Consider the following 21,858-nt stretch of genomic DNA (forward strand, 5'->3'; position numbering starts at 1 on the left):
GCAGGACCTTCTGCGTAGGTGCAAAGTGTCAAAAACGATGTGATGACATCTGGGCGGGTGGGTGGAGCCTCCTGCCGCCACCGCTACTGGTTCACCCAAACCATATAGAACCAGTTGAATTGCACCACTGATCTAATATCATAAGTCATTTGGTGCAGTGGGATTCATAGGTATGTCTGGATCTGCTATCATTGCTGTTAGTTAATATTTAAATTAGAAAAAAGTTGATTTCTTATCCTTGATAATAAAAAAATTATTGATTTAAGGCACAGTCCTAGGCAGAAATGTATGAGATTAGGATGCCCACACTAATTGTGCTGTCAGAAATACTAATTAGTGGACTTTCTCTGGCTGTCACCATCTTACTCCAAACTCCATTATTTTCAAGTTTGGATTCTCAAAAAATATTTAAATATATTGAGAATAGAAATGTGCTTGGTTCCCAAAGATGCTTCAGTAGACACTTAATTTTATATCTACTCCATATCAAATATAAGTAATCCGAGCCCAAAATTTCTGTTTCTAAGTTGTTAAGTAAATTTTGACCCATTCCATGACCTTTCTTGCCACAGTTGTTAAGTGAATCACTGCAGTTGCTAAGTTAGTATCACAATTGTTAAGTGAATCTGGCTTCCCCATTGACTTTGCTTCTCAGAAGGTCGCAAAAGGGGATCACACGACCCTGAGAGGCTGCAACCGTCATAAATACGAGTCAGTTGCCAAGTGTCTGAAGTTTGATCACATGACCTTTGGGATGCTGCAACAGTCATAAGTCTTTTTTTTCAGTGCCATTACAATTTCGGTCATTAAACGAACTCTTATAAATCAATGACTATTACTTAATATTTTAAGTGTCTGTGGGTTAAATAACAAAGTGCCACAGATATCATTCAATATTAAGTTTCCAAGCAGTGTTGTTCAATCTTAGCAACTTTAAGATGTGTGGATTTAAACTCCCAGAATTCTCTAGCTAGCAAGCTCCGGGGGAAGCATGAGAACAAAGGAAGGATACATTCAAGAAGTACACATGTTTATTGGGGATTAATGTTTTCTCCTAGGCGCTGCTTGGAGTGTCCAAGCACGGGTTAACTTCAGCTTGCTGCCAAAGGAACTGAGTTTTAAAATTGTTGTAGCTCTGCCTCTTGGTTGTCTCAGAGGCTCAGTTTCAAAAAACTCAGTCGGCCTATAGGACGTTCTTGTCTGGGCTCCAGTACTTGGGCATCGAACTGGATCCCGATTTGGTAGTTTAGTGTAGTTTAGTGTAGCTCCCTTTATTTTTTAGATTTCCTTTCTAGTCTCCTTTGTTCCTTTATTATTTCTTGTAAGGGGATAGCATTAGGAAAGTCCTGTCTTTTAGCCTCCATCTGAGCCCCGGACTCCTGAGTCGCGCAGACAGGCTCCCTGGAGCGCTGCCAGCCCCAGGGCTATTCGGACAGCTCTCTGCATCGGGGACTCGCTTGGCGGCCACCCGTGAGTCCAAGGTGTGATTTAAGGCTAGGATCCCCCTCGCAAGGAGCGCTAGGCTCCCCGAAGCCCGTCGCCACTCCAGGAGTGTGCCCGCGTGAACGGCCTCAAACCTTGCCATGCAGCCTGTCTGAACGTGCAGATCGCCGTGGAGGGCCGCCGTAAGCACAGGGCCTCATTCTGGGTGACCAGGCAGGCTCTCTCCCTCCTGATCCTTCCAGCGGCCGCAGGGAATCTTGGCCTGTCAAGCCACCCTACTGCCTCAGCATGGATCTGCAGGCGCTTGGCTACCTATTCTAGCCAGCTCCAATCAGCCCTCCCTTCATAGCGCTTCTGGGCCCTATTCCACCAGTGCCCCAGCGTTTGGCCTTGGCCTTTCCACAGGCCTGTACCTTCAGCATTCCAGTGCCATGGAGAAGCAAGCAAGCCCTCATGGCAGCATCAGGGAGAGGCAAGAAGACAGCCAGACCGGGCCTACTCCCAGCAAGTGCAACAAGCCCAATCCAGTGGCTAAGGGTAATGGGGTGGGTGCCCCTTCCAAGGGGAAGCAACCCACAGCTGGGAAGGCCTCTAAGGCTGAGGAAAAGATGGCTGTGAGACGCCAGAAGGCCCTGGGGAAGCAATTCCAGAAGGCCCAGCCTGCACAGCACAGACTGTCCGGGGGCTCCAGTGCTAATGAGGCGGGGGTAGGGTCTTCCGTAGATATCCTCCAGCAGGAAGGTTCTCCTTCAGGCCCTATTGCTGAGGATTTTGGTTTTCCCCCCAACCCCTCTAGGGCTTCTCTGGGGTCTCCAATCCATTCCATGGCTGGAGATTCCCTGGAGGATATGGATTCTGGGGCTGAGGAGGTGTCCTTGGCCCCGTCTGAGTTAGAGCCCCTTCCTCCCCAAAGTCAGGAGGCCCTGTTATCCAGGGCCATGGAGGTGGTAGTGGCCCATGCCATTTCACGTGGCATATCAGATGGCATGCAACAGCTGGCAGCCAAACTGCCTGCAGTAGCTACCATCGCTGATGTGAGTCGCAAAGCTATGCCAAAGGCCCCAGCGGCTAGGGAGGCCTCTTCCACACCCACAGGGATGAGTGAGGTCTCGGACCTAGAGGAGGCCGAGATAGAGGCCCCGGTTCTCTCTGATGATGAGAGCTCTGTCCCTGACCAGTCCACCAGTTCAGGTCTCTTCAACCCCGCTATGGTCAGAGCCATTCTCACCTAGGCAATTCTGAGGGGGTTACTCTAACAAATCCTTTCGGAAGTCTAAGTGACCGTCACAGGACTCCCCTCATAGGCAGCTGTCTCCAACTCTATGCCGCCCAGTGGGAGGAGACCATGATGGACAGTTGGGTCAAGAACACGGTCCGCCATGGATTAACTCTGGAGTTCCTATCCCTTCCCCCGAGAACCTTTCTCCGCTGCCCCATTCCCAAATCCACCCACAAACTCCATCTTATGAGGGCGGAGATAGACCATCTCCTGGAGATAGCGGCCATAGAGGAAGTCCCCAGGGGTCAGGAAGGCAGGGGGTTTTATTCCATCCTGTTTCTGGTCCCCAAGTCATCGGGGGGTGAGGGCGATTCTGGACCTCAAGAAGCTGAACCAACATCTGGCGTACAAGCGCTTCAAGATGCAGTCCCTTCAGATCATCCTGGGCTGCGTCAGGCAAGGTGATCTGCTGACTTCGATCGACCTGAAAGAAGTGTACCTGCATGTTCTGATACACCCGGCGCATCGCAAGTTCTTGAGGTTCCAGTTTGCCGATCGCCACTTCCAGTACAGAGCCCTCCCCTTCGGCCTCTCGTCGGCCCTGAGGACGTTCACCAAGCTGCTGACCGCTGTTGCTGCACATCTCTGTGCCCTTCCCGTGAGATTGGAATGCTACCTGGACGACATCCTTATCCACTCGTCGTCCAGGGGGCAAGCCCAGAGCGACTTGAACACCATCATCAAGGTCCTTCAGCTCCACGGATTCTCAGTCAACTTCGCCAAAAGTCACCTGACCCCGACCTGCAGAATCCAGCACCTCGGAACAGTCACCGAGACCTGCAAAGTCTCACACAGGAGAGAGTGGACAGCATCAGGGCTCTGGGGAGGAGCATCCACTCGACTGGATCAGCGTCGATCATCTCCCTCTCCCAACTGATGGGGAAGCTGGTGTCATGCATTTCGGTGGTCCCGTGGGCACGGTTACATATGCGAGAGCTCCAGTGGTTCCTGCTCCCTCTCCAGAGACGCAAGGCCAGCAACTCCAGACAGGTGATACAGGTCCCCCCGAAGGTCCTCCATTCTCTCTGATGGTGGCAGTCAGAGGCCCTCCTCAGGGGCTGTTGCTTCAGGGAACCGGAGCGACAAATAACCACAGATGCCAGCCTCTTTGGCTGGGGTGCTCACCTACAGACCTCGGTGGTCCAGGGCAGATGGTCGCAAGCGGAGCTTGCCCACAACATCAATTGGCTGGAGCTTCACACGGCCAGGCTAGCCTTGCGCCATTTCCTCGATCAGGTCAGGGGCCGCGATGTATTGATTTTGACAGACAACATAGCCGCCAAAGCTTACATCAACCATCAGGGCGGCACGTGGTCCCTGGCCCTTATGTCAGAAGCGGAGTCTCTGGGTTGCTGAGTGGAGAGACATCTGGCCTCGATACGGGCAGATCACATCTCCAGCGTAAACAATGTAACAGCGGACTGGTTAAGCAGAACCACCATCCAAAACTCAGAGTGGCGACTCCACCCAGGGCTATTCCGCCAGCTGTCCCAGATATTCAGCCATCCGGTGGTCGACCTGTTCGCCTCGCCGACCAACACGCAACTTCCCCGGTACTTCTCCAAGTTCCACTGTCCCGGGGCGGAAGGCACAGACGCTCTTCGGTCCCGCTGGCCTCCTGGTCGACTGTATGCCTTCCCCCCTTTCCCTTGACCCCGCTGGTCATACGGAAGATCCTGGAGGAGGGAGCAGAGGTGTTGCTAGTGGCTCCTCACTGGCCGAGGACTTGGTTCGCCAACCTGGTCAGCTTGTCAGTGTCCCGACCGTGGCGAATACCTCAGGAGCAGATCTCCCTCAGCCAGGGGGCTGTTCAACACCAGGAGCCCCAGTGGCTGCAGTTGGCCATCTGGCACTTGAGAGGGACTTCCTGAGGCTTCACTGTTTTTCTGACAGAGTCATCCAGTCTATTCAAGTGTCTAGGCGACCCTCCACCATCAGAAGTTACAAAGCGACTTGGTTGTCCTTTTCGCAGTGGTGCCTGAACCACCAGATAACTGCTTCGTCCGCAACCATCCCAAGAGTTCTGGACTTTTTGTAAGACGGCTTAGACAAGGGCCTTGCACCCAACACTCTCTGTTGGCAGGTGGCCACCTTGGGCACCATTCTGTCCACAGACTCTCAGTTACCACTTTTTAGACATCCCTAGGTTCGGGGCTTCCTAAAAGGGGCTTCCAACATTTGACGGTTGTGTTACAGGCATTTGCCACGCCTCCCTTTGAGCCGTTGCGGACGGTGGGCCTGCGCCATCTGACCCTAAAGACTGCCTTCCTAGTGGCCATCACCTCAGCATGCAGGTTATTGGAGTTGGCCACCTTGTCAGTTAGGGGTGACCTTTGTATCATCCACTCCGATAGGGTCATCCTACGGCTGGACCCTGCCTTCGTCCCAAAGATCAACACCGTCTTTCACAGAGCCCAGGAGATGATACTTCTGGACTTTTTTCCATGTCCCAGGCACCCGAGAGAGGTAACGTGGCACAAGTTGGACATTCGGTGGGCGGTACGCATTTATATGAAGCAGACTGCCCCATTTCGTAAGTCGGAAGCTTTCTTTGTGTCATTACAACCTGCCTCCATGGGGAAGAAGGTCACCTCCTCTACCATAGGACGCTGGCTCCGAGCGAGTATCAAAATGGCTTACGAAACTCAGGCCAGGCTCGTACCTCCTCGTATCACCGCACATTCTACAAGGAGCGCAGCAACTTCAGCTGCTTGGGCTACTCAAGCGCCAATTGAGGAGATATGCCGTGCCGCTACGTGGTTCAGTCCGTCTCCATTCATACGGAACTACAGGCTTGACATGTTCGCCTCAGCTGAGGTGTCGTTTGGGAGGAGAGTTTTGCAGAGAGTCATGGCAAGCACTGCGGCCCTGGACAGTTCTTCTTCCCTCCCGAGTTCGACATAGCTTTGGCATGTCCCGTGCTTGGACACTCCAAACAACGCCTAGGAGAAAGACCGTTGGCTTACCTGAATGGTCGTTCTCTAGGCGCTGTGGGAGTGTCCAACCCCACCCTTGCAGTGGGGCCGCGAGGTGTTTTTCACCCTATGTCTTGGACTTGGACTGGTTCGAATTATGGACTATTGGATCTTCTTCATTTTTCGAAACTGAGCCTCTGAGGCAACCAAGAGGTGGAACTACAACCATTTTAAAACTCAGTTCCTTGGGCAGCAAGCTGAAGTTAACCCGTGCTTGGACACTCCCGCAGTGCCTAGAGAACGACCATTCAGGTAAGCCAACGGTCTTTTAGTATAATTATCTATGCTAATATAAACTCTCCTGAATCACTTTATCACTCCTGTGACCATGGAAAAACCCACTCAATTACTATGAGGAGGGGAGATGCAATAGAATAAAGCAAAATACACACTTTTTGTCATGGGCTGCAATCCAGAACAAAACCAAAATGTTATGCAATGCACTTAAGTTTAGTATATTTATAAACAGTTCTTTTATAACTGGCTCAGAGGGGTGTAATAAAAATCTAATAAAGCAACAGTAAAAACAATATGAAACTTTCTAGAGAGGTTGTGAGTGCGGGAGCAGCTTGTGGCCCTGAAGTCTTGAGCATTTAATATGGGATAAAGCTATCACTATTGGAACATGGGTATGTTTCAGCAAGACAAGAGGTTTTGATTTGCTTTTTAGGTGTGCATTTGAGTTTATAGCATTGGCATCAGTTCACACCAGTCATTGCACAGAGCGTTTAGACAATGTCCTTGAATCATTAATCCATATTTATAATCCTTTGTTCTCAAATGAGTATCATTCTAGGCAAAAAGGAGTCCTAAATTCCATTAGAGTAACTACTTTTTAGCCAATTATTCCTTGGGGCTCTGAGGGAGAGCTTTAGCTGAGGTGGCACTCGTCGCTTGCTCTTCTGCTCAGTTGCAAACATCCATAGAGGGCTTTTATCTATTCACACATATTTTTAAATCAGTGGTAGGTTGCTGCGGGTACGCCCAGGTACAGCCATACCTGTAGTGGCCAGGAGCAGCTGAGAGCTTACCGGTACGATGGTTTGTTTGGCCCCCCCGCCCGCCCGCCCGTGCTCCATAGGCTGTTTTTATGCCAGAAGGCATACTGGGCATGTGCACACAGCATGCAGTGCCTGTGCGCACCCCTACAAACAGCTAGATGTCACAGGAGCGGTGGATTGCGCATGTGTGTGCAGCACACATCACACGTGCAGAGTGCACTTTAGGCTTGTGCACGAACAGACTGATCAGCATACCCGTAGCAGCAATAAGAGCAACCCACCACTGCTTTGAATCAATTCTGGAATGGATACACCACCGGGTTGCTACCTACCTCCCACCCATGATGAAACTACCTTTGCTGCTTTTCAGCTAGAACAGGAGTCAAGCTCACTTTCTCAAACTTAACATGTGTAGATGTAGGAGCAATCCTGATCTCAGACCGGACCAACCAGCCCTTGTGTGCCAAAGGAGAGAATATTGCCTGCCTTCCCCATTTTAAAAATAAAATTGGGAGTAGAGGAAATAGTTATTTTATTGTTAAAATTTATTGTTAAAATTTATATGCCGCCCAATCCCGAAGGACTCCGGGATTTTCATGTAAATACAGCTTAGGGAAGCCTTGTGTTGTTCATAATGGCTGTTTAATGGATATGAACTGATAAATTCAAGAAACACAAGAAAGAATATAACAGCTTGCCAATAATGCTAGATACAACATTAATATGACATTATTTTTAAACGACTGGAGAGCAGTAATTTCTCTCCACTGGGAACAGCCCATGATTTGATCTTTTCCTATATAAGTTTTTTAATTCTTGAAAGCTATGGATTCTAACAAGACCCTATTGTTAAAAATTAAACATTGAACTGCAGTTGTTTCCTTATTGCATTACAAACTTTCCTTGATCTGCACTCTTTTACCAGAATCCAGTAAAAAACAAACACACCCTGATACAACTGTGGCCTGTGAGAATTAGAATTGAAAATAATAGCCCTCCTTTTTAATTCAATAAAAGACAACATTTTACAAATAGTTGCTAAATGAATACCAAGCATTTTAAGTTTCTAGCAATTTTAATATAGTATTGACATAATTATGGCAGCACACTGATTTTAAAAGAGAACTCTACAGTTACAAAATTCTAACAAATACCTTGATTTTTTTTAAAAAAAAGGTGAAAGTGAGTGCCCAAATTTCCAAGAGCTTATTAGTCAAGAATAAGAGATTTCTCAGTGTGGTTTTCAGTTTTTAGGTCCTGCAGTTAGGCTGACCAAGCTACGTAGCCATACAACTCATACATGATTTAAGAGTATTTTTTTCCTAGGTGCAACATTTTTTTAGGCAGAGTTTGGGTTGCTCTGGCGACCTTTATTAACAGGAGTGATCCTCTCCCTGTGGGGAAAAAAAATCAATAAATTGTTTACATATTCTATCCTTTATCAAAGCCAAGGTTAAGAACATATATTCATCCAGATATCACTGAATTAGCATCCCTAACAATTGGACATACTGATTAAAGACTGTTGGAAGCTCTAATTAAGGAACAACTGGAGAACCATGAGGTTCTCAATAAGGGTGGAGATAGCATCCATGCATGGGTTGACACTGTCCATGCTCTGATTGGACTGAGTCTGATTACTAATTAATTAACCCCTATATAACCCGCCTCCATGAGTGGTACCACCCAGTTTCCGACTCAGTCCACTCTGGGACGGTCATGTTATCCTTTCCATCTCTGATATACATTGCTACGAACTTGATTAATTCGAAATTTCTGCTTTCATTGACTGTGAGTACTGCCAGATTCACGGCTCTGAAACTTGACTGCCAGCAAGGCTGCTAATTGCAGGCACATGCGAAGTTCTCCCTCACTCTGGCTGGGAACTAATTTTTCCCCACGCTGCTCAATTCGCCACAACGGCAAATAATTTGCTGCTGCGAACTGAGGCGATTATCTCCTGGGCCCTAGCAGCCTCCGGAGTTGGGGAAGAAGTCCTTTTGCCTCTTCAGGAGGTGTCCCTACAATTCCTTACCTGGAAGGTAGCATTCCTGGTGACCGTGACATCAACAAGACGTATATCTGAACTGCATGCCTTGTCAGCGCGGGAGGACCTCTGTAGGTTCCATGCGGATGTGGTGGTCCTTAGACTGGATCCCTCCTTTATGCTGAATGTTGCTTTTTGGTTCCATCACACACAGGAGGTAGTGTTACCAAATTTTTGTCCCTCACCCAGGCATGAATTGGAACATTGGTGCACAATTTAGATGTGTGTCGGGTGCTGCAAATTTACATTGATCACATGGTGGAATCTAGATAATCAGAAGCCCTTTTTATTTCGTTCCAGTCTTCTTCCCTTGGCCAAAAGGCCTCGGTGGCTACCATTGGCAGGTGGGTCAGACGTTACATTGCAGCAGCGTACGATTCATGCCAGGAGAGGGTGCCAGCAGGGGTGACAGCCCGTTCTACAAGAAGTGCAGCCAACACGACGATGTGGGCGACACAGGCTTCCCTGGATGAAATTTGCAGGGCAGCTGCGTGGACCTCTCCATCCCCTTTCATCCACAATTACAAACTTGATAAGTTCACATCTGCAGATGCTTCCTTTGGCAGGTGGGTTTTGCAGGCCGTTTGGTCAGGCGGGTCAGTTTCGGAACAGTCTATCAACCACCCTTGAGGACTGTATGGCTTGGGTATGTCCCATGCATGGATGCTATCTCTGCCCTTATTGAGAAAGGGCGTTGGTAACTTACCTGATACGCCTCTTCTAATAGGATGGAGATAGCATCCAGCCCCAGCCCGGGATTTGACTGTTCCTTGTTTCTGTGGAGCTGGTTTGTTTTTGTTTCTTTGTCTGTTTTGAAAGTTTTATCTCGACAGGTTGGTGATGTTGCCTTGTATACCTTTTTCTATGAATCACTAAACTTAAAAATTATTTGGATACCACGTGGAGTCTGTCTTTTTTTTCTCTTCGCTGGAAACTGGGTGATACCACTCATGGAGATGGGTTATATAACTTAATGACCTCTCCTAATGACCTCAGTTTATAAGTGAACAGAGCTTTAACTTCGCTCAATGTAAAGGATGGCTAGTCTAATCCAGTGGTGGGTTTTCATTTTTTTTACTACCCGTTTGCTTGGTCACTCGCGCAACATTTCTGCAGATGCGCAGAAGCATCTGGGTGGGTGGCCGGAGCCTCCTGCCACTGCCACTATTGGTTTGTCCAATCCAGGCTGAACCTCCAGAAACCACCTCTGGTCTAATCACAAAAAGAAGAAACATTGGATGCAAGGCAGGGTGGGCTGCAGCAGAGATTACTGCTGGTCTTATTTTTTGGGAAACAGGATACATAGAAAACAATTAGATATTAAGGTCAGGCATGCAAATTAAAAATAAAAATTCCAAAACTGATGGAAGCTTGGGGATTTAAAAAAATGATTTGTCATTCTTATCATGTTTCACTTACTGTAAACACTTGTCCCTTTCCAAGTTACTAAGATAACGTTGTGTTTCATTCATATAAAGGGAACGGTATCTCAACTTCTTTGAATGTTTCTCATGCTTTGTGGTGTCATAGCGCCCAACACCGACAGGATTCTGTAAAATAGAGCATTGTGGATATAGTGAGTGCTTAAATCTTCCTGGTTGCCCACTTCAAAGCAAGGCCATGGCAAATTGCTCCTATATTGTTGTCAAAAAACCCCACATGGATTTCTCTGAAGTTGAAGAAGAAGAAGGAAGAATTCTAGGGCCCAGCTAATGAAACAAACAAAATGTTAAAAAGTTATGATATTTATGTACTTACATATCAAGCACATCTAAATTATAGTAAAGTCATCAAAATATCTTTACAATCGCCATGGCATGTCACAACTTTTGAGCACTCCTAATGTTTGGAAATTTAAAGTTGAAAAATTTGAAATGCCCTACTAGCTATGGAATTAAGCTACTTGGAAGATTATCTTGGAATGATCACCAAAGGAAAGACGTGACTAAGGCAGCCCAGACAACACTCAACAGCATAAAACAAAGCTGGAGAAGCAACAAGACTAGGTTGGAAAACAATACTAAAATGTATCCTTCTTACCACACTATGATTTTCACAGGGTGGTAAGTACTCCCTTGCACTCTGAAATCCTGAGCAGCTTAGCTTCACCAGAATAAAAATTTGCTTAGGATGAAGTATTTTGCATCCTTCAGTACAAATTACCTTTCATCTATTGCAGAGGTACTGCAGAGGTGGTTTCCAATCATGTGTTGTTAGTTCTTGCTATGTCTGGGGCCATGCCACATTGAGAATGCAATTTGTACTGAATGTTCAGCTAGAATGCTTTGTGTTGAAAATGATGACAATTCTCCAACTGATGTCCATAGTGTGAAAACATATCTCAATTATTCCATGATTGCATTTTATTGCCTTAACAGTATATTTATAGATAAAATTGCTAAAACTGAATTTGGTGGAATCTCAAAAGTTATCATGAATTGGTTACACAAATGGAAGGGGAAAGAATTAATTAATTCAATAAACAAACAAACAAATAAACACATGCTGTGTCTCAAATGCACTTGATATCAGTATAAATCTTAACTTTGACCAAATCCCTTAAAGTTGAACAAAAGATCCAACAAGTTATATCCATACCCTTGAAGGATATATGATTATCACCTGTTTGTTCCAATTCATATAATAGAAACTAGTTGGTCTTTGTGCAGAGAATGTTGGAAGATACATACTATTTTATCTGATCTAAATCTATAATGATGATGATGATCATGATGATGATATCCATTCAGTTGAGTCCAACTCTTGGCAATTCAATAGGCCAGATCTCTCCACATCTTCCAATCTTGCACTATTTCTTTCAGTTTTTCTATTCCCTGACTGATGTCAGCTTTGATGGTCTCCAGCCACCATGTTTTTTTATGGCCTGGTTTCCTTTTACTGCTAACTCATACAAACATAACTGCTTTCTCCAGTGAATTCTCCTACATGACATGACCAGTGAGATGGAGTTTTGTGGTTTTGCCTTCTAGTGACATGTCTGATATTATGCACTCCCGTTCTGCTTGTTAGTCACATTTGCTAGCCAAGAAATACACAATGTAAATATATATTTACGTTGAGAATATTGTATGGATACTACAGTAGTATTCTTGTAAGGAGAAACTGCTGGCTCTTCTTAAAGAGAACAGTGAGATTAACTATATAATTATACAGAGGCCTCTTAGAATAACCATATTTTGGCTTTATATCAAAGAATGATAGGTCTGATTATTCTTTTTTGGAAGAATAGAGAAGTTAAGCTACTATAGATCAGCTATCAATGTTTCATCCAAGACCTACTCCATACTTGCTTTAAACCACATGAGTTGGATCATCTGCTTCAACATTGTTTGCCCTAAGCTCAGCAGTTCTTTAGTGATAGAACTGAGCTTGTATTTTTGCCAGAGTGATCTTTGTTATTTAGCTATTCCTCTGAGGAGAAATTGTTGCACAATAGCAATAGCAGATTTATATACCACTTTATATACTGTTTATAGTGCTTTTACAGCCCTCTCTAAGCAGTTTACAGAGTCAGCATATTGCCCCCAACAATTTGGGTCCTCATTTTACCCAGCTCAGAAGGATAGGATAGGATAGAATTGGAGGTCTTCTAGTCCAACCCCCTGCTTAGGCAGGAAACCCTACACCACTTCAGACAAACGGTTATCCAACATCTTCTTAAAAACTTCCAGTATTGGAGCATTCACAATTTCTGAAGGCAAGTTGTTCCACTGATTAATTGTCCTGTCAGGAAATTTCTTCTCAGTTCTAAGCTGCTTCTCTCCTTGATTAGTTTCTACCCATTGCTTCTTGTTCTACCTTCAGGTGCTTTGGAGAATAGTTTGACTCCCTCTTCTTTGGGGCAAACCTTGAGACATTGGAACACTGTTATCATGTCTCCCCTAGTCCTTCTTTTCATTAAACTAGACATACCAAGTTCCTGCAAACATTCTTCATATGTTTTGGCCTCCAGTCCCCTAATCAACTTTGTTGCTCTTCTCTGCACTCTTTCTAGAGTCTCCACATCTTTTTTGCATCGTGGCAACCAAAACCAAATGCAGTATTCCAAGTGTGGCTTTACCAAGGCATTATAAAGTGGTATTAGGAAGACTGAGTCAACCTTGAGCCTGGTGGGAATTGAACTGCCAAATTGCAGGCAGCTGGCAGTCAGCAGAAGTAGCCTGCACTACTGCACTGCACCACCATGGCTCATAAATAGGATTATTTCATGTAGCACACCATATATGCAGACAATTATGCACTGAATCAGAGGAAACCTGTTCCAATCACTTAGCATATGTAGCCTGAATCTTTGTTTAGACAGGCAGATACTTTCTTAAGTATCTTAATTTCTTACTTACTTTCTGCTTATTTCTTACTTACTTTCTTGTTCTGGATTCACAAATGAAAATCGGAATTCTATTTTTGCCAGCTGCAGCCACTTGAGCCTAAACTGCTGATGAGCCCAGATTAGTGAAGAAGTTAGACTTTTTCTAAATGAAACGTTTCCTAGCTGCCTGAGTGCTTCTAATGTCACCGTAGTAACTCAGATAAATGCAAATGACATAAGGAAAATAAATATATCACTAGCACCACCCTTTGGCACACCAGAATTTTAAAAGGATTGGATCGATGGGCAAAGGAAATATCACACTCTTAAGCTACTAAGAAATTGCCCTAAATCCAATATAGAGGAAATAACAGTTGAACTACTGGAGACTCATTATTTCTCTCCCAGGGACATCTGCAGAAGGAGTGGCATCCCAAAAATCAAGATGATGGTTATAACCATGCCCTGTAAATCCCATCTCTTTTGCAACGCAAGGTAAACCCAGTTGTAGTTGTCATCTGTCTTTCTTGTCTTTCTAATTCCCTGCTCCCTTCCCTAATTGACATTCTGCTGGGTGTGTCTTACAGGCTATCTTGTTCCAAAGATGCTTTTTCCAGAAGGCAACTGGACTTTCTTGGTTTTTTTCTCCTTTGAGAAAAACGTTTTGCTTCTCATCTAAGAAGCTTCTTCTATTCTGAACTGAAAAACTGAAGAAGCTTCTTCAATGAGAAGTGAAATGTTTTCAAAGACAAAAAAATACCTATAAGAAAAGTCAGTTGCTTTTGGAAAAAAGCACCTTTGGGACAACTACAGGTAGTCCTTGACTTACAACCGCAACTGAGCCCAAAATTTTATGTTGCTAAGCAGGACATTTGTTAAGCAAGTTTTGCCCCTATCTTACAACCTTTCTTGCCACGATTGTTAAGTGAATCGCTGCAGTTGTTAAGTTAGCAACACTGTTCTTAAGTGAATCTGGCATCCCCAATTGACTTTGCTTTGTCAGAAGGTCACAAAAGGCAATCATGTGACCCGGGACACTGCAACTGTCATAAATATGAGTCAGCTGCCAAGCATTTTAATTTTGATCACATGCATCTTGGAGAGGCTGCAAATTTCGTAAGTGTGAAAAACTTAATGTCACTTTTTCCAGTACCGTTTAACTTTGAACAGTAAATGAACTGTTGTAAGTCAAGGACCATCTATATGACCTGGATGATTGAGAAGCTCCATACATACTGGGTGTCTTGGACAAAAGGAGTCATACTCATGTTTCTCCCTTACCGTAATTCCAAAACAGAGACGATATGCTCTTCGGTCAAATCTTTTTGCACCAATCCAGAATGGTGGTTGGTTTTTATATTCTATTCTCTTAATGGGCTTTATGTCATAGGAGCCTGGTCCTGTTTGGAACTAGGAAAAAAAACAGGCAATTATTTTCTGTTATTGACTGGTATGCTCATCATCCTCATTAAACACACATGACAGAAAAACATCCCAGAGAAGATTTGCTTGCCAGTTGGCCCCATTCTTCTTCTTTCCACAGCTGCATAGCAAATATAATTCTGGGCCTCCTTTAATGTTTTCTGCTGAGAGAAACTATTTTGATACTTTGAAAAGAAGAAAAAAGAGAAATACATTCTTTAAAAAACAAACAAATTGTACATCATTTTGTTCCCATCCACATTGGTAATGGAAGAAGAAAATCAATACTGGATTGCTGCTGAAGAAGCCAAGGAAAATAACCTACTTGTTCATGTTGAAACATGCCAATTTTGGACCAGAAGATCCGTTCAGTTGGGTATTCAGGATCCCGTGAAAATTTACTAAAAACACCATGTTTCTTTTTCTCCCTTGTCTCCAGTTCATCCAGGAAGGATTTGATATTGCAACCAGACAGCTCAGACGTTTTTCTCTGCCATGATTAAATAAGAGGAAATATTGTTTTAGAAATTAAAAGAAGCAGGTGGAGCCTCCTGCCGCCATTACTATTGGTTCACCCGCTCCAGGCTGAACTGGGAGCAACCCACCTCTGGTGTGCATTCATTTAGCAATCTGTGAACAATTAACCCAAGACAAAACTGCATCAAATCAAAACACTCATTTCAAAGGAATGTGTCTACTATGGGAAAATATAATATAGATAACAACTCCCAGTGTAATTGGAATCCTGTAAGAAACAAATGACGAGGCTCAAATTATCCTGCTTTGGATATATTGTGTAAAGACTCTAACTTCTAGAGAAGGCTCTAATGCTGGAAAAAAAATTGAAAGAAAGAGAAAATGATGACCAGCAACAAGGTGGATGGGTTCAGTTATGGTGGCGATGGGGGCACCTAAAGGACCAAGTTAGGGACCGACCTCCATGGAGAAAATGTATCTATGTGGTCATAAGAGTCAATATCAACTTAATGGCACATAATCAAATACATTAATCTATGATACATAATAGTAGTTTTTGTAGAATCTATGGTTTCAGTGTTCAGATAACTTATTTATAGGACCAAAGCTTTTCATATATTTAGAATTATTTTAAATTAAGTTGGAATTAATCCAATTGAACAACTGCAAAATCAAGACTTTGGGTAGACTAAGTCTACCAAAGCCCACTGATCTAAACTAAGTATCAGAAATGAAACCACTGCTCCTGCTGCTAATGTTATTATTGTTAGTATTAGTATTATTATGTGGTTAATATTTGGTGAGATTCACAGCCTTTGTGGCTGGTTGGTAGCTCAACAACTCGAGTCCTAACTGTTATGGTAATGTTGGAGGATATAAGTTTGTTCCAAATAGGGTGGTTTTTTGTAGAGTCAGAATGTTCAAGTCAGGTGAATTTAGAATTTTCAAATAGCGAGGTAGCCCTTTAGGTATTGCTCCAAGGGCTCCAATTACAATTGGGACAACACACACTTTCTTTTTCCACAGTCATTCAACTTCAATTTGCAAGTCCTGGTACTTTGTGATTTTTTCTTGCTGTTTATCTTCAATTGTGCATCTCCAGGTATAGCAATGTCAATGAACCATACTTTTTTCTTTTCAACTATTGTTATGTCAGGTGTGTTGTGGGCCAAGTGCCTGTCAGTCTGGATTCTGAAGTCCCACAAGATCTTGACTTTCTCATTCTCTAAAACCTTCTGAACCTGATGTTCCCAGTGGTTTTTGCTGTACTCAAATCCAAACTTTTGGCACAATTTCCAATGAATGATCTTAGCAACATGGTCATGGCATTGTAGGTAGTCAGTTTGTGAAATTTTGTTGCACCCACTGATCAAGTGGTCGACTGTCTCGTCTTTCTCATTACAGAGGCGACATTTGCTGTTGGTAGTAACATGTTGAACATTTTGCCTTCATGCAGTTTGTGGCTAAGGCTTGTTCTTGAGCTGCCAAAATAAAGCCTTCTGTTTCTTTTTTCAGCGCTCCTGATCTTAACCAGTTCCAAGTTAGTTTTTGGTCAGCTTTGCCTTCAATACTTTTCAAGTATTGGCTATGCATAGCTTTGTTTTTCCAATTTCCAGCTCGCTTCTCAATTACTTCTTTCTTATATTCAGCTTTTGACTTAGTTGTCTTTAAAAGGCCTCCTTTATTTACTTCCTTAATCATTGGTTCCTCACGTTTCTGGATGTAATCATTCAAGCTGTGTTTTTCTTCTTCCACAGTCTGTTTTACTTGTAGGAGTCCTCGACCACCTTCTGCTCTTGGTAGATATAATCGGTCAACATCACTTTTAGGGTGCAAAGCATGATTTATTGTCATAAGCTTCCTTGTTTTTCTGTCCAAATTGTCCAACTCCATCTGGGTCCAGTCAATTATTCCTGCAGAGTATCGAATCACAGGTATAGCCCAGGTATTTATGGCTTTTATGATGTTTCCTCCACACAATTTGGACTTTAATATCTTGCGTATTCATCAAATGTACTTGGCTGAAGTTAATTCCTTGACTTTATTATACATTAAGTCAGAGGCCTCTAAAATCCCCAAGTACTTGTAGCCTTCTTCTGGTTTTACTGCCTTTATCATTTCTTCATTCTCAAGTTCTATTCCATCATCTTCTATGACCTTGCCTGTTTTGGTTGCCATTGTTGCACATTTGTCAATTCCAAACTGCATACCAATGTCTTGGCTAAATTCTTTTGTGCTTTCAATTAATACATTCAGTTCAGCTTTTGTTTTACCAAACAGCTTCAAATCATCCATGTACACCAAGTTCAAAATTTTCAGTCCTTTCTTTGTAAGTTCGTATCCATAGTTCATCTTTTTCAAAATGATTGTCAGTGGTAGCATTGAGAGTACAAATAGTAGGGGTGAAAGGGAATCGCCTTGGAAAATGCCTCGTTTAATTTCAACTTCACCCAGTACTTCTAGAATGTGAGTAATATTGTGGATCTACTTTTACTGCTGTCTACAAAATTTTCCCCATGACTCAACTAAATTGCTTTTCTCCCCTCTGTGTGCCATCAGAAATGATTGTTCCAATTGCCACTTCTAATTTATTTGTGGGAGAAGTCCTTGGTGCTCTCTGAGCTTGGTTGTTTTCTTGCAGATGTTTCATTACTCAAACTATATAGCATCTGATGAAACTAATGAAACACTTGCAAGAAAATGGCCAAGCTCAGAGGGCACCAAGCACCCATCATTTCAACCCTGAGCTACAAATATTCTTCTTTATATGTAATTTATTCTGCCAAAGGATGATGCAGTCATTTCCAGTGGTGGGGTTCAAATAATTTAACATCCGGTTCTCTCCCCTAATGATTTCTTTCAACAACCAGTTCACCAAACTGCTCAGAAAGTTAACAACCAGTTCTCCTGAAGAGGTGTGAACTGGCTGAATCCCACCACTGGTCATTTCCTATGCCACGAAGCCTATTCTCCACCATCACCTCTTAACATCACCACCTCTCAGGAAAAGGTAGTTCTAATCTATCATAGAACTACTGCAAGCTTGAAACCAGACTTAAACCAAATAGCTGAAAGACATGTGTGTGATCTGGTTATATTCATTTGACTTCAGCTTTTACTCGTGCTTCTCTTGAATATAAATTTACTACTGCTCTGGAAGAGTGCTAAACCAGGGATCAAAAGCAGCCTAGCTTGATGCAAGCGTTATGGTAAGGATGTCCCAAGTCACTTCTTTTTCTGCTGCTTCACCACACTTGTCAGCTGTTGTTCAGATTCCTTTGAAGCACAGTTTTATCACCCCTCCAGAGTAGTAATAACCCCATTATTAAACATTCTGTTTTCTGATCTTCCTTTTTCTGAAAATGGTCTTAAATTCAGCGTTGTCTTCCTGTCAGGGAAACACAGTGTGATATTTTCACTGAAATATTCAGTTTTCTGAATCTAAACTTCCTTAAATAGCTGAGTGTAGGTCTCATAGAATGCATATCTAATACAGGATTGCAAAATGTAACTTGACTCTCATTATTTGTTTCAGTTATAATATTACAGCATTTATCACTTCTTTTTTTTTAGAAAATTCCCAACCAGAAAATTTCTTAATTCTATTCTTCTTAAAATCGTAGAGTCTATTGGCTGGAGAAGTTGAAATCCAAAAGTCTTCAAGATTGGACACCCTGTCCTAGAGGTTTTTTTTAAGTGAGTGGGAGAAAGGATTCACTCCATTGTTGAAGTTGTCTCAGTCAAATTGTAGCCTTCCCCAATTTGGTGTCTTCCCAAATCTTTACCTACAGGTTTGATCATCCATAGGCAACATGGCCAATGGCTATCATGGATCAAAGTGTTAATCTAATAAATCTGATGAGCATTCAGTTGGGGAAGTCTACATATCACTAACCAAACTCTTGGAGAACTCTTTGCAAGCAGAAAAGGGAGAACACATACATCACCAGCAAAATGTCCAGAAACCATAGGCTTTGATCTGTTGCCAGTGAAGGTTTCATAGGGGCCTCGAATACTGACCACACGTTTCAACATCTCATCCATACTATTTTTGATATTGTAAGTACCAGGTCCCAAACCGCTTCCCTAAAGTCAATCAGGAGAAAAAGTATCAGACAGAGGCACATGTAAACAGCTACCTTTAGGCAGGTGAACATTGATCCCTATCTAGAAATAGTTATGTTCGGGTATTTTCCCATGTAAGATTGAGATTGTCTTGGCAACATTTTGGCAAGCATGCATTTATTTTCCTGTACATTTGTCCTATGTATGTTGCAGGGCAGATTTTGCATGGTATTTTGTAGACTCCTTGGTTTTCTAGCTGGATTTTGTCTTTGGGGTTTCTTAAGATGTTGGCATAGCAGAACACAAGAACGCAGTAAGAAAAAAAAAGAAAAAACTTCCTCTCTTTTCCAGCACCTTAAAGCTACAGGACATGAAATGATTATTTTTTTCAAAGAAACTTTTATTGTTTTTATTAAAGGAAAACACAAAAAAAATCATCGTTCATTACATCTTGTAGAAAGTGTATCCATTGGTTACAGGTATATTTCGTGCATTTCTTCCACAATCACATATATTTCTTTCAGTTTAAATTGTACATTTTAGAATTTATATATTTTACTATCACTATTCCACCATTTTCATTTAATAGAGTTTTAAGGACACAGCCACCTACTGACATTGCTAAAAATATATCTAACATTCCCTCCCCCTCTCCTCCCACTCACAAATTAACACTTCTGTCCATTTTACTTTTCGCACCTGCTTGTATCATTGAATATTATCAATTAACATTTCTTTGTTACTATTATTATATAGTTAGCTAAAGATTATTTATTTTTTTCACCTCTCCTCTCCACAGGCCCGAAAGAGATTTACCTTTATAACCATCTCTAAACAGAAACTTATTAATATAAGTGTTAACAAAATAACCATTTAAGATCTAAAACAGTCTAAAAGATATTGACATTTCTAGTTAATAATCACCAAAAGTATGCATTAACATTTCCTTCTTATTATTATAGTTAAAAGAAAAAAGAAAGAACCAATTGTTTACTGTTCATAACATGTCTCCTCTCTTCTGGTCCAAATTATATATACCTTCATAACAAGATCTAAACAAAAATTTATAAGGTTTATAAGTCTTTTCACCAAATCTCAATTTACAATTTGTGGCCTGGTTATTTATCCTAATTAAGGTTATTGTTTCATTATTAATATCATAGTAATTTATATGTTAACGAATAAACATTCAATGATAATCTAAAACAGTCTAGAAAATACAAAATACTAAAATCCCTACTTATTAATCATCAAAGGTTAGCTGATTATTATCATTGACTAGCATTATCAACCAGTGTCTTTCCAGAAGCAAAATGGTCCTTTCTCTTTCGCCAGCAGTTGTGTCAATTCTCTTTTTGGCACCTTTTCAGAATTTAAAACTTCTCTCCGCACTTTGTAGCTTGAAGGATCTCTCATGTAGTTTTGTTGCCCTTGAGTTGTTATTAATGCAGGCTTAACTTTGGTTGTCAAACTTATTTCTGGATAGGTTTATCTTTTTAATTCCATCTTTTTCGCTCTCTTTTTTTCTCCTGCGGCTTGGATTTTGGGAAAAAGCTCCAAGTTGTCAAAGTCACTTTTCCAGCTTCCCTTCTTTTTGCTTTCACTCACATTTACTCCATTAATGGGTTCATCTAGTATCTTGTCTTTGTTTTCTGTATTTTCATTCTCTTCTTTAATCTCTGGGGCTCCAACCCCCTCCTCTTTTACTGTGATGCCCCATAGACTATCCCATTTATTATCAAATCTTTCAAGTCCTTCTGATATGTTTTGGAGTCCAGCCAGGATGTTTTGGATTAGTAAGTTTTCTTCATCTGAATATTGATCCATTTTTCAAAATGTAAGGGAATATAGAGAAAAAGAAAAAGGGATCTGCCACTCTAGCCTGTGAATAGTTTTTGAGGGATATATCTATATTTATTTTAAATCTTAAGCACAAGTTCTTTTGTGGTTTTTTAAGGTAGAAGGGTTCTTATCTTTTTCTTTTCTTTTGCTTCACTTGCCAAAATATTTTCCAAAAGCACCTGCAAAACGCTGTTCATATCTTTGAGTCTTTATCAGGTTTTATAAACAAGAGTCCAAACCCTTCCGTTGCAAGGTCAGTGAAGCCAAATAGAGAAGAACAAAGGAAACATTATTAAAAAAAAAAAACTTCAGTCTTAGGCTTCCAAATGGCAGATTCGATTATTATTTTTATGCTTTTTCCTTAAGTATCTTTAATATGATTTTATAACAAATAGAAGGAGAAATTTGTTAAAGTAAGAAAAATTTTTAGTTCAAGCCAAAAGAAAAAAGTTAAGGTAGTAAAAAAAAAATAAAGGAAAAAAGATCAGTCCTTAAACTTCAAGCGGAGAAACAGGAAATGTTGCAATCACTTCAATCCACAAAACATCGTTACAAGCAGGAACAACAAACTTTCTAAGGCAGTCCAATAGGGATTAAATTTGCTGCTTTGTTCTTGCTTAGAGAACTAATTATTATTTTTTTTAAAAAAAGTTTCTCAGGGCAATCTTGAGAAAGAAAAAAAACCCTCACCAGATGGAACGCTTTCACTTCTTCTCTTCCTTTGGGAGCAGTCTCCGACTATGTCAGCCTGGGGGCTGCCTGTTTGCCGCCGGCTAGAAGCGCTACCCTTGAGTCAATCAGGGACTTTGCGGTGTCCCTGCAACCAGCAAGGTTTTGCCTTCCCAGTCACCATCTCTTCGGGATGGTTTAGGTCCTGCCAGACCGTCCAAGGGCAAAAGTGTCATTGGCGGACTTGGACTGTCAAGTCTGCATGATGTTCCGTCATGATGTTGGCTCTTCCTCGAGGACATGAAATT

The 21,858-nt window shown here is 42.3% G+C and overlaps 1 protein-coding gene across 1 annotated transcript in view; it reads right to left on the reverse strand.

Annotated features, from left to right (window-relative positions):
- Positions 1–7,754: 7,754 nt before the first annotated feature.
- The window catches only part of CIMAP2 (ciliary microtubule associated protein 2), a 31,614-nt gene continuing 17,510 nt past the window's right edge, over positions 7,755–21,858 (reverse strand). The window contains exons 6-10 of the mRNA XM_087720788.1: positions 18,917–19,060; positions 14,823–14,987; positions 14,357–14,485; positions 10,165–10,295; positions 7,755–8,092 (exon numbers count right to left, since the gene is read on the reverse strand). Of these exons, the coding sequence (XP_087576914.1) occupies positions 8,038–8,092; positions 10,165–10,295; positions 14,357–14,485; positions 14,823–14,987; positions 18,917–19,060 (624 nt within the window). The 3' untranslated portion in view covers positions 7,755–8,037. The remainder of the gene's footprint in view (positions 8,093–10,164; positions 10,296–14,356; positions 14,486–14,822; positions 14,988–18,916; positions 19,061–21,858) is intronic.

The sequence above is a fragment of the Thamnophis sirtalis genome, unplaced genomic scaffold, assembly GCF_051295495.1.
Source record: "Thamnophis sirtalis isolate CommonGarterSnake01/CBP01778 unplaced genomic scaffold, rThaSir2_p1.2 scaffold_7, whole genome shotgun sequence".
Lineage (NCBI taxonomy): Eukaryota > Metazoa > Chordata > Lepidosauria > Squamata > Natricidae > Thamnophis > Thamnophis sirtalis.